Genomic DNA, 14228 nt, shown 5'->3' on the forward strand with positions numbered 1-14228 from the left:
CAAATCCACCCTACTCCAACCCCTCCAGCACATCTCAATGCCCCCCAAAACACCCCAAAATCACCCCAAAACTCCCTCTTGCCCCCCCCCCAAATAGCCCTCATCCCCCCCCCCACAAAAAAAACCGAATAACCCCCCCCAAAAGAAAAGAAACCCCCCCAAAGTGCTGGACCCCCCCCCACCGCACCACCCCAAATCCACCCTACTCCAATCCCTCCAGCACCTCTCAATGCCCCCCAAAACACCCCAAAATCACCCCAAAACTCCCTTTCCCCCCCCCCACAAATTGCCCCCATCCCCCCCCCAAAAGAAAAAACCAAATAACTCCCCCCCCCCAAAAAAATTACCCCCTTCCCACCCGAACTGCTGGACCCCCCCACCGCACCACCCCAAATCCACCCCACTCCAATCCCCCCAGCACCTCTCAATGCCCCACAAAACACCCCAAAAGCCCCCAAAACTCCCTCTTGCCCCCCCCCCCACAAATAGCCCTCATCCCCCCCCGAAAGAAAAAACCAAATAACCCCCCCCAAAAGAAAAGAACCCCCCCAAACTGCTGGACCCCCCCCCACCGCACCACCCCAAATCCACCCTACTCCAACCCCCCCAGCACCTCTCAATGCCCCCCAAAACACACCAAAATCACCCCAAAACTCCCTCTTGCCCCCCCCCCAAATAGCCCTCATCCCCCCCCCCAAAAAAATAACCCCCCCCCAGCCCCTCCCCACCCAAACTGCTGGACCCCCCCACCACACCACCCCAAATCCACCCCACTCCAACCCCCCCAGCACCTCTCAATGCCCCCCAAAACACACCAAAATCACCCCAAAACTCCCTCTTGCCCCCCCCCCCAAATAGCCCTCATCCCCCCCCCAAAAGAAAAAACCAAATAACCCCCCCCAAAAGTAAGAAACCCCCCCAAAGTGCTGGACCCCCCCCCACCGCACCACCCCAAATCCACCGCACTCCAATCCCCCCAGCACCTCTCAATGCCCCCCAAAACACCCCAAAAGCCCCCAAAACTCCCTCTTGCCCCCCCACAAATAGCCCTCATCCCCCCCCCAAAAGAAAAAACCAAATAACCCCCCCCCAAAAAAAAGAAACCCCCCCAAACTGCTGGACCCCCCCACTGCACCACCCCAAATCCACCCCACTCCAACCCCTCCTGCACCTCTCAATGCCCCCAAAACACCCCAAAATCACCCCAAAACTCCCTCTTGCCCCCCCACAAATCGCCCTCATCCCCCCCCCCCACAAAAAAAACCAAATAACCCCCCCCAAAAAAAAAGAAACCCCCCCAAACTGCTGGACCCCCCCTACAGCACCACCCCAAATCCACCCCACTCCAACCCCTCCAGCACCTCTCAATGCCCCCCAAAACACCCCAAAAGCCCCCAAAACTCCCTCATCCCCCCCCCACAAATCGCCCTCATCCCCCCCCCCCAAAAAAATAACCCCCCCCCAGCCCCTCCCCACCCAACCTGCTGGACCCCCCCCACCGCACCACCCCAAATCCACCCCACTCCAATCCCTCCAGCACCTCTCAATGCCCCCCAAAACACCCCAAAATCACCCCAAAACTCCCTCTTGCCCCCCCACAAATCGCCCTCATCCCCCCCCCAAAAGAAAAAACCACATAACCCCCCCCCAAAAGTAAGAGACCCCCCCAAAGTGCTGAACCCCCCCACCGCACCACCCCAAATCCACCCCACTCCAATCCCCCCAGCACCTCTCAATGCCCCCCAAAACACCCCAAAATCACCCCAAAACTCCCTCTTGCCCCCCCCCCAAATAGCCCTCATCCCCCCCCCAAACGAAAAAACCAAATAACCCCCCCTAAAAAATAAGAAACCCCCCCAAAGTGCTGGACCCCCCCCACCGCACCACCCCAAATCCACCCCACTCCATTCCCTCCAGCACATCTCAATGCCCCCCAAAACACCCCAAAAGCCCCCAAAACTCCCTCTTGCCCCCCCCCAAATAGCCCTCATCCCCCCCCCAGAAAAAAACAACCCCCCCCCCCCCAAAAAAAAGAACCCCCCCAACCCAAAATGCTGGACCCCCCCCACCGCACCACCCCAAATCCACCCTACTCCAATCCCCCCAGCACCTCTCAATGCCCCCCAAAACACCCCAAAAGCCCCCAAAACTGCCTCTTGCCCCCCCCCCACAAATAGCCCTCATCCCCCCCCCAAAAAAAAACCAAATAACCCCCCCCCCAAAAGTAAGAAACCCCCCCAAACTGCTGGAAACCCCCGCACCGCACCACCCCAAATCCTCCCTACTCCAACCCCCCCAGCACCTCTCAATGCCCCCCAAAACACCCCAAAATCACCCCAAAACTCCCTCTTGCCCCCCCCCATATAGCCCTCATCCCCCCCCACAAAAAAAACCAAATAACCCCCCCCCAAAAAAAAGAACCCCCCCAACCCAAACTGCTGGACCCCCCCACCGCACCACCCCAAATCCACCCTACTCCAACCCCTCCAGCACCTCTCAATGCCCCCCAAAATCACCCCAAAACTCCCTCTTGCCCCCCCACAAATCGCCCTCATCCCCCCCCCCCAAAAAAAACCAAATAACCCCCCCCAAAAAAAAAGAAACCCCCCCAAACTGCTGGACCCCCCCTACAGCACCACCCCAAATCCACCCCACTCCAATCCCCCCAGCACCTCTCAATGCCCCCCAAAACACCCCAAAAGCCCCCAAAACTGCCTCTTGCACCCCCCCCACAAATTGCCCTCATCCCCCCCCAAAAAAAAACCAAATAACCCCCCCCCAAAAGTAAGAGACCCCCCCAAACTGCTGGACACCCCCACCACACCACCCCAAATCCACCCTACTCCAATCCCCCCAGCACCTCTCAATGCCCCCCAAAACACCCCAAAAGCCCCCAAAACTCCCTCATCCCCCCCCCACAAATCGCCCTCATCCCCCCCCCACCAAAAAAATAACCCCCCCCCAGCCCCTCCCCACCCAAACTGCTGGACCCCCCCCCACCACACCACCCCAAATCCACCCAACTCCAACCCCTCCTCACCCCCCCCAGCACCTCTCCATGCCCCCCCCTCCAAAAAAAAACCCAACAAATCCCAACAAGACCCCCCTATATGTGCCCCCCCCACCCTAAATTCCCCCCCCCCCCCCAGGTGACAGATTTTGGCTTTGCCAAGAGGGTGAAGGGTCGGACCTGGACTCTGTGTGGCACCCCAGAATACTTGGCACCCGAAATCATCCTCAGTAAGGTGAGTTCAATAGGGGGGGGGGGGGCACCCTCAGGACCCCCCCCCTCCCCTCCCCCAAGGTGCTGAGGGACCCCTTTGTCCCCCCCCCAATGTGCAGGGGTACAACAAAGCTGTGGACTGGTGGGCGCTGGGGGTCCTCATCTATGAGATGGCAGCTGGGTACCCCCCCTTTTTTGCTGACCAACCCATTCAGATCTATGAGAAAATCGTCTCGGGAAAGGTGAGGGGGGGGGGCAGGGGGGAACTGGGGGAACTGGGAGGGAACTGGGGGCACTGGGAGGGGAATTGGGAGAGCTGGGAGGGGACTGGGGGCATTGGGGGAGGAACTGGGAGCACTGGGAGGGGAACTGGGGGGGGTTAGAGGGAGGAACTGGGGGCACTGGGAGGGGAATTGGGAGAGCTGGCAGGGGAACTGGGGGCACTGGGAGGGGACTGGGGACACTGGGAGGGAATTGGGGGCACTGGGAGGGGAACTGGGGGGGTTAGAGGGAGGAACTGGGGGCACTGGGAGAGGACTGGGGGCATTGGGAAAAGACAGGAGGGGTTGGGAGGAGAACTGGGGGCACTGGGAGGGGCATTGGGAGAGCTGGAAGGGAACTGGGGGCACTGGGAGGGGAACTGGGGGCACTGGGAGGGGACTGGGGGGGGGTTAGAGGGAGGAACTGGGGGAACTGGGAGGGAACTGGGGGCACTGGAAAGGAACTGGGGGAACTGGGAGGGAACTGGGGGCACTGGGAAGAGAACTGGGGAATTGGGGGAGGAACTGGGAGCACTGGGAGGGGAACTGGGGGCACTGGGAGGAGACAGGAGGGGTTGGGAGGAGAACTGGGGGCATTGGAAGAGGAACTGGGGGCACTGGGAGGGGAACTGGGGGCACTGGGAGGGGGACAGGGGGCACTGGGAGGAGACTAGGGGAACTGGGAGGGAACTGGGGGCACTGGGAGGGGAACTGGGGGCACTGGGAGGGAACTGGGGGAGTTGGGAGGAGAACTGGGGGCACTGGGAGGGGACTGGGGGAGTTGGGAGGAGAACTGGGGGCACTGGGAGGGGACTGGGGGAGCTGGGAGGGGAACTGGGGGGGTTGGGAAAGGGACTGGGGGCACTGGGAGGGGAATTGGGAGAGCTGGGAGGGAACTGGGGGCACTGGGAGGGGACTGGGGGCACTGGGAGGGGAACTGGGGGGGTTAGAGGGAGGAACTGGGGGCACTGGGGGGGGACTGGGGGGGTTGGGAGGAGAACTGGGGGCACTGGGAGGGGACTGAGGGGGTTGGGAATGGGACTGGGGGCACTGGGAGGAGAACTGGGGGCATTGGGGGAGGAACTGGGGGCACTGGGAGGGGGTCTGGGGGGGTTGGGAGGAGAACTGGGGGCACTGGGAGGGGGACTGAGGGCATTGGGGGAGGAACTGGGGGCACTGGGAGGGGACTGGGGGAACTGGGAGGGAACTGAGGGCACTGGGAGGGGACTGGGGGGGTTGAGAGGAGAACTGGGGGCACTGGGAGGGGACTGGGGGCACTGGGAGGGGAATTGGGAGAGCTGGGAGGGGAACTGGGGGCACTGGAGGGGACTGGGGGCATTGGGGGAGGAACTGGGAGCACTGGGAGGGGAACTGGGGGGGTTAGAGGGAGGAACAGGGGGCACTGGGAGGGAACTGGGGGCACTGGGAGGAGACAGGAGGGGTTGGGAGGAGAACTGGGGGCACTGGGAGGGGAATTGGGAGAGCTGGGAGGGAACTGGGGGCACTGGGAGGGGAACTGGGGGCACTGGGAGGGGACTGGGGGCACTGGGAGGGGACTGGGGGCACTGGGAGGGGACTGGGGGGGTTGGGAAAGGGACTGGGGGCACTGGGAGGGGACTGGGGGCATTGGGGGAGGAACTGGGAGCACTGGGAGGGGAACTGGGGGGGGTTAGAGCGAGGAACTGGTGGCACTGGGAGGGGAACTGGGGGCACTGGGAGGGGAACTGGAGGAACTGGAAGAGAACTGGGGGAACTGGGAGGGAACTGGGGGGCACTGGGAAGGAACTGGGGGCACTGGAAGGGGAACTGGGGGCACTGGGGGAGGAACTGGGGGAATTGGGAGGGGAACTGGGGGCACTGGGAGGGGACTGGGGGGGGGTTAGAGGGAGGAACTGGGGGCACTGGGAGGGAATTGGGGGAGCTGGGAGGGGAACTGGGGGGATTAGAGGGAGGAACTGGGGGAACTGGGAGGGAACTGGGGGCACTGGGGGAGGAACTGGGGGCACTGGGAGGGAAGTGGGGGCATTGGAAGAGGAACTGGGGGCACTGGGAGGGGAATTGGGAGAGCTGGGAGGGGAACTGGGGGCACTGGGAGGGGGACAGGAGGCACTGGGAGGAGACTGGGGGAACTGGGAGGGAACTGGGGGCACTGGGAGGGAACTGGGGGCACTGGGAGGGGACTGGGGGGGTTGGGAGGAGAACTGGGGGCACTGGGAGGGGAACTGGGGGCATTGGGGGAGGAACTGGGGGCACTGGGAGGGGGAACTGGGGGGGGTTAGAGGGAAGAACTGGGGGCACTGGGAGGAGAACTGGGGGGGTTAGAGGGAGGAACTGGGGGCACTGGCTGGGGACTGGGGGCACTGGGAGGGGAATTGGGAGAGCTGGGAGGGAACTGGGAGCACTGGAAGGGAACTGGGGGCACTGGGAGGGGACTGGGGGCACTGGGGGAGGGAGCCAGACCCCCCCCCCTCCCTTCAGTCCCCCCACACCCCCCCTTTCACTCCCTCCCCATCCCCAGGAATGGGTCCCATCACCCACCTGCCCCCCCTCCCAGGTGCAAAACCCCCCCATCCGCCCCCCCACCCCCATCCCCAGGCGGGGGTCCCGGCACCCAGCTGACCCCCATCTTAGGTGCTGTTCCCACTCCCATCACCTCCCCATCCCCTCCCATCCCCATTTGGGGTCCCAATCACCCACCTGCCCCCCCCCCAGGTGCAATACCCCCCCCCCATCCCCCTCCCCATCCCCATTTGGGCATCCCATCACCCACCTGCCCCCCCCCCAGGTGCAATACCCCCCCATCTCCCCCCCATCCCCATTTGGGGGTCACAGCACCCAGCTGACCCTCTCCAAGTGCAATACACCCCCATCCCCCCTCCCCACTCCCATTTGGGGTTCCCAGCACCCACCTACCCCCCCTCCCAGGTGCAAAACCCCCCTCCACCCCCCCCCCCAACCCCCATCCCCAGGCGGGGGTCCCGGCGCCCAGCAGACCCCCCCCACAGGTGCAGTACCCCCCCACCGCACCCCCCATCCCCATTTGGGGTTCCCAGCACCCAGCTGACCCCCACCCAGTTGCAATACCCCCCTCCCATCCCCATTTGGGGTTCCCAGCACCCACCTGCCCCCCCTCCCAGGTGCAATACCCCCCCCCCACCCCCCCCCCACCCCCCATCCCCAGGCGGGGGTCCCGGCGCCCAGCTGACCCCCCCCACAGGTGCAGTACCCCCCTCCCATCCTCCCCCCCCCCCAGGCGGGGGTCCCAGCACCCACCTGCCGCCCCCCCCCCAGGTGCAATACCCCCCCCATCCCCCTCCCCATCCCTATTTAGGGGTCCCAGCACCCAGCTGACCGCCTCCCAGTTGCAATACCCCCCTCCCATCCCCCTCCCCATCCCCATTTGGGGTTCCTATCACCCACCTACCCCCCTCCCAGGTGCAATACTCCCCCCCACCCACCCCCCCCCCAACCCCCATCCCCAGGCGGGGGTCCCGGCGCCCAGCTGACCCCCCCCACAGGTGCAGTACCCCCCCCCACCACCCCCATCCCCATTTGGGGGTCCCATCACCCACCTATCCCCCCTCCCAGGTGCAATACCCCCCCCCCACCACCCCCATCCCCATTTGGGGGTCCCAGCACCCAGCTGACCCTCTCCAAGTGCAATACACCCCCATCCCCCCTCCCCACTCCCATTTGGGGGTCCCATCACCCAACTGCCCCCCCCCCCAGGTGCAAAACCCCCCCATCCGCCCCCCAACCCCCATCCCCATCTGGGGGTCCCGGCGCCCAGCTGACCCCCCCCCCAGGTGCAGTACCCCCCTCCCATCCCCCCCCCCTCCAGGCGGGGGTCCCAGCACCCACCTGCCGCCCCCCCCCCCAGGTGCAATACCCCCCCCATCCCCCTCCCCATCCCCATTTGGGGTTCCCATCACCCACCTACCCCCCCTCCCAGGTGCAATACCCCCCCCCACCCCCCATCCCCAGGCGGGGGTCCCGGCGCCCAGCAGACCCCCCCCCCAGGTGCAATACCCCCCCCATCCCCCTCCCCATCCCCATTTGGGCATCCCATCACCCACCTGCCCCCACCCAGTTGCAATACCCCCCTTCCATCCCCCTCCCCATCCCCATTTGGGGTTCCCATCACCCACCTTCCCCCCCTCCCAGGTGCAATACCCCCCCCCTCATCCCCCCCATCCCCATTTGGGGGTCCCAGCACCCACCTGCCCCCCCCCCCAGATGCAATACCCCCCCATCCCCCCTCCCCATCCCCATTTGGGGTTCCCATCACCCACCTACCCCCCCTCCCAGGTGCAAAACCCCCCTCCACCCCCCCCCAACCCCCATCCCCAGGCGGGGGTCCCAGCACCCAGCTGACCCCCACCCAGTTGCAATACCCCCCTCCCATCCACTCTCCATGCCCCCCCATCCCCATTTGGGGGTCCCAGCACCCAGCTGACCCTCTCCAAGTGCAATACACCCCCATCCCCCCTCCCCACTCCCATTTGGGGTTCCCATCACCCACCTATCCCCCCTCCCAGGTGCAATACCCCCCCCATCCCACTCCCCATCCCCATTTAGGGGTCCCAGCACCCAGTTGACCCCCACCCAGTTGCAATACCCCCCTCCCCACTCCCATTTGGGGTTCCCATCACCCACCTACCCCCCCCCCAGATGCAATACCCCCCCATCCCCCCTCCCCACTCCCATTTGGGGGTCCCATCACCCACCTACCCCCCCTCCCAGGTGCAATACCCCCCCCCCACCCCCCATCCCCAGGCGGGGGTCCCGGCACCCAGCTGACTCCCCCCACAGGTGCAATACCCCCCCCATCCCCCTCCCCATCCCCATTTAGGGGTCCCAGCACCCAGCTGACCCCCACCCAGTTGTAATACCCCCCTTCCATCCCCCTCCCCATCCCCATTTGGGGTTCCCATCACCCACCTACCCCCCCTCCCAGGTGCAAAACCCCCCTCCACCCCCCCCCCAACCCCCATCCCCAGGCGGGGGTCCCAGCACCCAGCTGACCCCCACCCAGTTGCAATACCCCCCTCCCATGCCCCCCCATCCCCCTCCCCATCCCCATTTGGGGTTCCCATCACTCAGCTGACCCCCACCCAGTTGCAATACCCCCCTCCCCACTCCCATTTGGGGTTCCCATCACCCACCTACCCCCCCCCCAGGTGCAATTCCCCCCCCCCCCCATACCCAGGCGGGGGTCCCGGCGCCCAGCTGACCCCCCCCCCAGGTGCAGTACCCCCCCCCACCCCCCCCTCCCCAACCCCATTTAGGGGTCCCAGCACCCACCTGCCCCCCCCCCCAGATGCAATACCCCCCCCATCCCCCTCCCCATCCCCATTTAGGGGTCCCAGCACCCAGCTGACCCTCTCCAAGTGCAATACACCCCCATGCCCCCTCCCCACTCCCATTTGGGGGTCCCAGCACCCACCTGCCCCCCTCCCAGGTGCAATACCCCCCCCCACCCCCCATCCCCAGGCGGGGGTCCCGGCGCCCAGCTGACCCCCCCCACAGGTGCAGTACCCCCCCACCGCACCCCCCATCCCCATTTGGGGTTCCCAGCACCCAGCTGACCCCCACCCAGTTGCAATACCCCCCTCCCATCCACTCTCCATGCCCCCCCATCCCCATTTGGGGGTCCCTGCTCCCCAGGTCCAACTGCCCCCCCCCCCAGGAGCAATACCCCCCCTCCATCCCACCCCCCATCCCCATTTGGGGGTCCCAGCACCCACCTGCCCCCCCCCACATGCAATCCCCCCCCCATCCCCTCCCCATCCCCATTTGGGGGTCCCAGCACCCAGCTGACCCTCTCCAAGTGCAATACACCCCCATCCCCCCTCCCCACTCCCATTTAGGGGTCCCATCACCCACCTACCCCCCTCCCAGGTGCAATACCCCCCCCCACCCAACCCCCCCCCACCCCCCATCCCCAGGCGGGGGTCCCGGCGCCCAGCTGACCCCCCCCACAGGTGCAGTACCCCCCTCCCATCCCCCCCTCACCCCCCCCATCCTCCCCCCCATCCCCATTTGGGCATCCCATCACCCACCTGCCCCCACCCAGATGCAATACCTTCCCCCCTCCCCATCCCCATTTGGGGTTCCCATCACCCACCTTCCCCCCCCACAGGTGCAATACCCCCCCCCTCATCCCCCCCATCCCCATTTGGGGGTCCCAGCACCCACCTGCCCCCCCCCCCAGATGCAATACCCCCCCATCCCCCCTCCCCATCCCCATTTGGGGTTCCCAGCACCCACCTGCCCCCCCTCCCAGGTGCAGTACCGCCCCCCCACCCCCCCCCCAACCCCCATCCCCAGGCGGGGGTCCCAGCACCCACCTGCCCCCCATCCCAGGTGCAATACCCCCCCCCACCCCCCCCCAACCCCCATCCCCAGGTGGGGGTCCCAGCACCCAGCTGACCCCCCCCACAGGTGCAATACCCCCCCCATCCCCCTCCCCATCCCCATTTAGGGGTCCCAGCACCCAGCTGACCCTCTCCAAGTGCAATACACCCCCATCCCCCCTCCCCACTCCCATTTGGGGTTCCCATCACCCACCTACCCCCCCTCCCAGGTGCAATACCCCCCCCCACCCCCCATCCGCAGGCGGGGGTCCCGGCGCCCAGCTGACCCCCCCCACAGGTGCAGTACCCCCCCCCCACCACCCCCATCCCCATTTGGGGTTCCCATAACCAACCTGCCCCCCCTCCCAGGTACAATACCCCCCCTATCCGCCCCTCCCCACCCCCCACCCCCATCCCCATTTGGGGGTCCCAGCACCCAGCTGACCCCCACCCAGTTGCAATACCCCCCCTCCATCCCCCTCCCCATCCCCATTTGGGGTTCCCATCACCCACCTTCCCCCCCTCCCAGGTGCAATATCCCCCCCCTCATCCCCCCCATCCCCATTTGGGGGTCCCAGCACCCACCTGCCCCCCCCACCCAGTTGCAATACCCCCCTCCCATCCCCATTTGGGGGTCCCAGCACCCACCTTCCCCCCCCCCAGGTGCAATACCCCCCCCCATCCCCCCTCCCCATCCCCATTTGGGGTTCCCAGCACCCACCTGCCCCCCCTCCCAGGTGCAGTACCGCCCCCCCACCCCCCCCCCAACCCCCATCCCCAGGCGGGGGTCCCAGCACCCAGCTGACCCCCACCCAGTTGCAATACCCCCCTCCCATGCCCCCCCATCCCCCTCCCCATCCCCATTTGGGGTTCCCATCACCCACCTACCCCCCCTCCCAGGTGCAATACCCCCCCCCACCCACCCCCCCCCCACCCCCCATCCCCAGGCGGGGGTCCCAGCACCCAGCTGACCCCCACCCAGTTGCAATACCCCCCTCCCATCCACTCTCCATGCCCCCCCATCCCCATTTGGGGGTCCCAGCACCCAGCTGACCCTCTCCAAGTGCAATACACCCCCATCCCCCCTCCCCACTCCCATTTGGGGGTCCCATCACCCACCTACCCCCCCTCCCAGGTGCAATACCCCCCCCCAACCCCCATCCCCAGGCGGGGGTCCCGGCGCCCAGCTGACCCCCCCACAGGTGCAGTACCCCCCCCACCCCACCCCCCATCCCCATTTGGGGGTCCCAGCACCCAGCTGACCCCCACCCAGTTGCAATACCCCCCTCCCATCCACTCTCCATGCCCCCCCATCCCCATTTGGGGGTCCCTGCTCCCCAGGTCCAACTGCCCCCCCCCCCAGGAGCAATACCCCCCCTCCATCCCACCCCCCATCCCCATTTGGGGGTCCCAGCACCCACCTTCCCCTCCCCCCAGGTGCAATACCCCCCCATCCCCCCTCCCCACTCCCATTTGGGGTTCCCATCACCCACCTACCCCCCCCCCCAGGTGCAATACCCCCCCCCACCCCCCATCCCCAGGCGGGGGTCCCGGCGCCCACCTTCCCCCCCCCCAGGTGCAATACCCCCCTCCCATGCCCCTCCATCCCCCTCCCCATCCCCATTTAGGGGTCCCATCACCCACCTACCCCCCCTCCCAGGTGCAATACCCCCCCCATCCCCCTCCCCATCCCCATTTAGGGGTCCCAGCACCCAGTTGACCCCCACCCAGTTGCAATACCCCCCTCCCATCCCCATTTGGGGTTCCCATCACCCAGCTGACCCCCACCCAGTTGCAATACCCCCCTCCCCACTCCCATTTGGGGTTCCCATCACCCACCTACCCCCCCCCCAGATGCAATACCCCCCCCTCCCCACCACCCTCATCCCCATTTAGGGGTTCCCAGCACCCACCTACCCCCCCTCCCAGGTGCAATACCCCCCCCCCACCCCCCATCCCTAGGTGGGGGTCCCAGCACCCAGCTGACCCTCTCCAAGTGCAATACACCCCCATCCCCCCTCCCCACTCCCATTTAAGGGTCCCATCACCCACCTACCCCCCCTCCCAGGTGCAATACCCCCCCCCCCACCACCCCCGTCCCCATTTGGGGGTCCCATCACCCAACTGCCCCCCCCCACGTGCAATCCCCCCCCCATCCCCCCCCCATCCCCATTTGGGGGTCCCAGCACCCACCTTCCCCCCCCCAGGTGCAATACCCCCCTCCCATGCTCCTCCATCCCCCTCCCCATCCCCATTTAGGGGTCCCATCACCCACCTGCCCCCCCCTCATGTGCAGTCCCCCCCCATCCCCCTCCCCATCCCCATTTGGGGGTCCCAGCACCCAGCTGACCCTCTCCAAGTGCAATACACCCCCATCCCCCCTCCCCACTCCCATTAGGGGTCCCATCACCCACCTACCCCCCCTCCCAGGTGCAATACCCCCCCCCACCCCCCCCCCACCCCCATCCCCAGGCGGGGGTCCCGGCGCCCAGCTGACCCCCCCCACAGGTGCAGTACCCCCCCCACCCCACCCCCCATCCCCATTTGGGGGTCCCAGCACCCAGCTGACCCCCACCCAGTTGCAATACCCCCCTCCCATCCACTCTCCATGCCCCCCCATCCCCATTTGGGGGTCCCTGCTCCCCAGGTCCAACTGCCCCCCCCCCCAGGAGCAATACCCCCCCTCCATCCCACCCCCCATCCCCATTTGGGGGTCCCAGCACCCACCTTCCCCTCCCCCCAGGTGCAATACCCCCCCATCCCCCCTCCCCACTCCCATTTGGGGTTCCCATCACCCACCTACCCCCCCCCCCAGGTGCAATACCCCCCCCCCCACCATCCCCGTCCCCATTTGGGGGTCCCAGCACCCACCTGCCCCCCCCCCCAGATGCAATACCCCCCCATCCCCCCTCCCCATCCCCATTTGGGGGTCCCAGCACCCACCTGCCCCCCCTCCCAGGTGCAATACCGCCCCCCCACCCCCCATCCCCAGGCGGGGGTCCCGGCGCCCAGCTGACCCCCACCCAGTTGCAATACCCCCCCCCACCCCCCATCCCCAGGCGGGGGTCCCGGCGCCCAGCTGACCCCCCCCACAGGTGCGGTTCCCCTCGCACTTCAGCTCGGACCTGAAGGACCTCCTGCGCAACCTGCTGCAGGTTGACCTGACCAAACGTTTCGGGAACCTCCGCAACGGGGTGGCCGACATCAAAGGTCACAAATGGTTCTCAACCACCGACTGGATCGCCATCTACCAACGCAAGGTGGGGGCTGGGGGGGTCGGGGGGGGTCGTGGGGGGGTCGTGGGGGGGGTCCTGGAAGGGAGTTTGGGGGTACTGAAGGGTGATGGGGAAAGATATGGAAGGGGGTGGGGTGGTGAGGGGTTGTGGGTCTTGGGATGGGGTGCTGGGGGTCTGAGGATGGGATATGGGGGGGCTGGGGGGCTCTAGATTGGATATGAAGGTCCTACAGGTACATATAATGTTATATAGGGTCCTGGAAGGGGTGTAGGAAGGGTAGGGGTGCTAAGGTCGTGGGAGGGGGTTGGGGAGTCCTGAGGGGTGATGGGGAAAGATATGGAAGGGGGTGGGGTGGTGAGGGGTTGTGGGTCTTGGGATGGGGTGCTGGGGGTCTGAGGTTGGGATATGGGGGGGTTTGGGGGGATTCAGATTTGATATGAAGGTCCTGCAGGTACGTATAACATCATATAGGGTCCTGGAAGGGGATGTGAGGTGGTTTAGGATGGGTTGTACAGGTCCTGTGGGATGCTGGTAGAGATAGAGGGGGGTTGGGGGGCTCCAGGTTGGATATGCAGGTCTTTCAGGTATGTATAAGGTCACACAGGGTCCTGGAAGGGGTCTAGGAAGGGTAGGAGTCCTAAGGGGGGGTTGTGGGAGGGGGCTTGGGGGTCCTAGAGGGGTGATGGGGAAAGATATGGAAGGGGGTGGGGTGGTGAGGGTCTGTGGGTCTTGGGATGGGGTGCTGGGGGTCTGAGGTTGGGATATGGGGGGGCTGGGGGGCTTCAGGTTGGACATGAAGGTCCTGCAGGTACGTATGAGGTCATATAGGGTCCTGGAAGGGGTGTAGGAAGGGTCCTGGGAGGGAGTTTGGGGGTCCTGAGGGGTGATGGGGAAAGATATGGAAGGGGATGGGGTGGGGTGGGTCTTGGGATGGGGTGCTGGGGGTCTGAGGTTGGGATATGGGGGGGCTGGGGGGGTTCAGGTTGGATCTGAAGGTCCTGCAGGTACGTATGAGGTCATATAGGGTCCTGGAAGGGGTGTAGGAAGGGTCCTGGGAGGGAGTTTGGGGGTACTGAAGGGTGATGGGGAAAGATATGGAAGGGGGTGGGGTGGTGAGGGGTCTTGGGATGGGGTGCTGGGGGGGTTAGGAGGG

At 65.9% G+C, this 14228-nt stretch overlaps 1 protein-coding gene across 3 annotated transcripts in view; it reads left to right on the forward strand.

The window, feature by feature from the left end:
- Positions 1–14228, forward strand: part of LOC149913849 (cAMP-dependent protein kinase catalytic subunit alpha-like) — a 38706-nt gene that overhangs the window by 23433 nt on the left and 1045 nt on the right. For 2 of the 3 annotated variants that reach the window (XM_090128629.1, XM_090128630.1), the window contains exons 7-9: positions 3150–3245; positions 3343–3465; positions 12935–13099. In XM_090128629.1, the coding sequence (XP_089984755.1) occupies positions 3150–3245; positions 3343–3465; positions 12935–13099 (384 nt within the window). The remainder of the gene's footprint in view (positions 1–3149; positions 3246–3342; positions 3466–12934; positions 13100–14228) is intronic. The other variant, XM_090128631.1, reaches the window with a different exon arrangement.

This window comes from Phasianus colchicus, chromosome 34 (genome assembly GCF_987193195.1).
Source record: "Phasianus colchicus chromosome 34, bPhaCol1.hap1.1, whole genome shotgun sequence".
Taxonomy (NCBI): Eukaryota; Metazoa; Chordata; class Aves; order Galliformes; family Phasianidae; genus Phasianus; species Phasianus colchicus.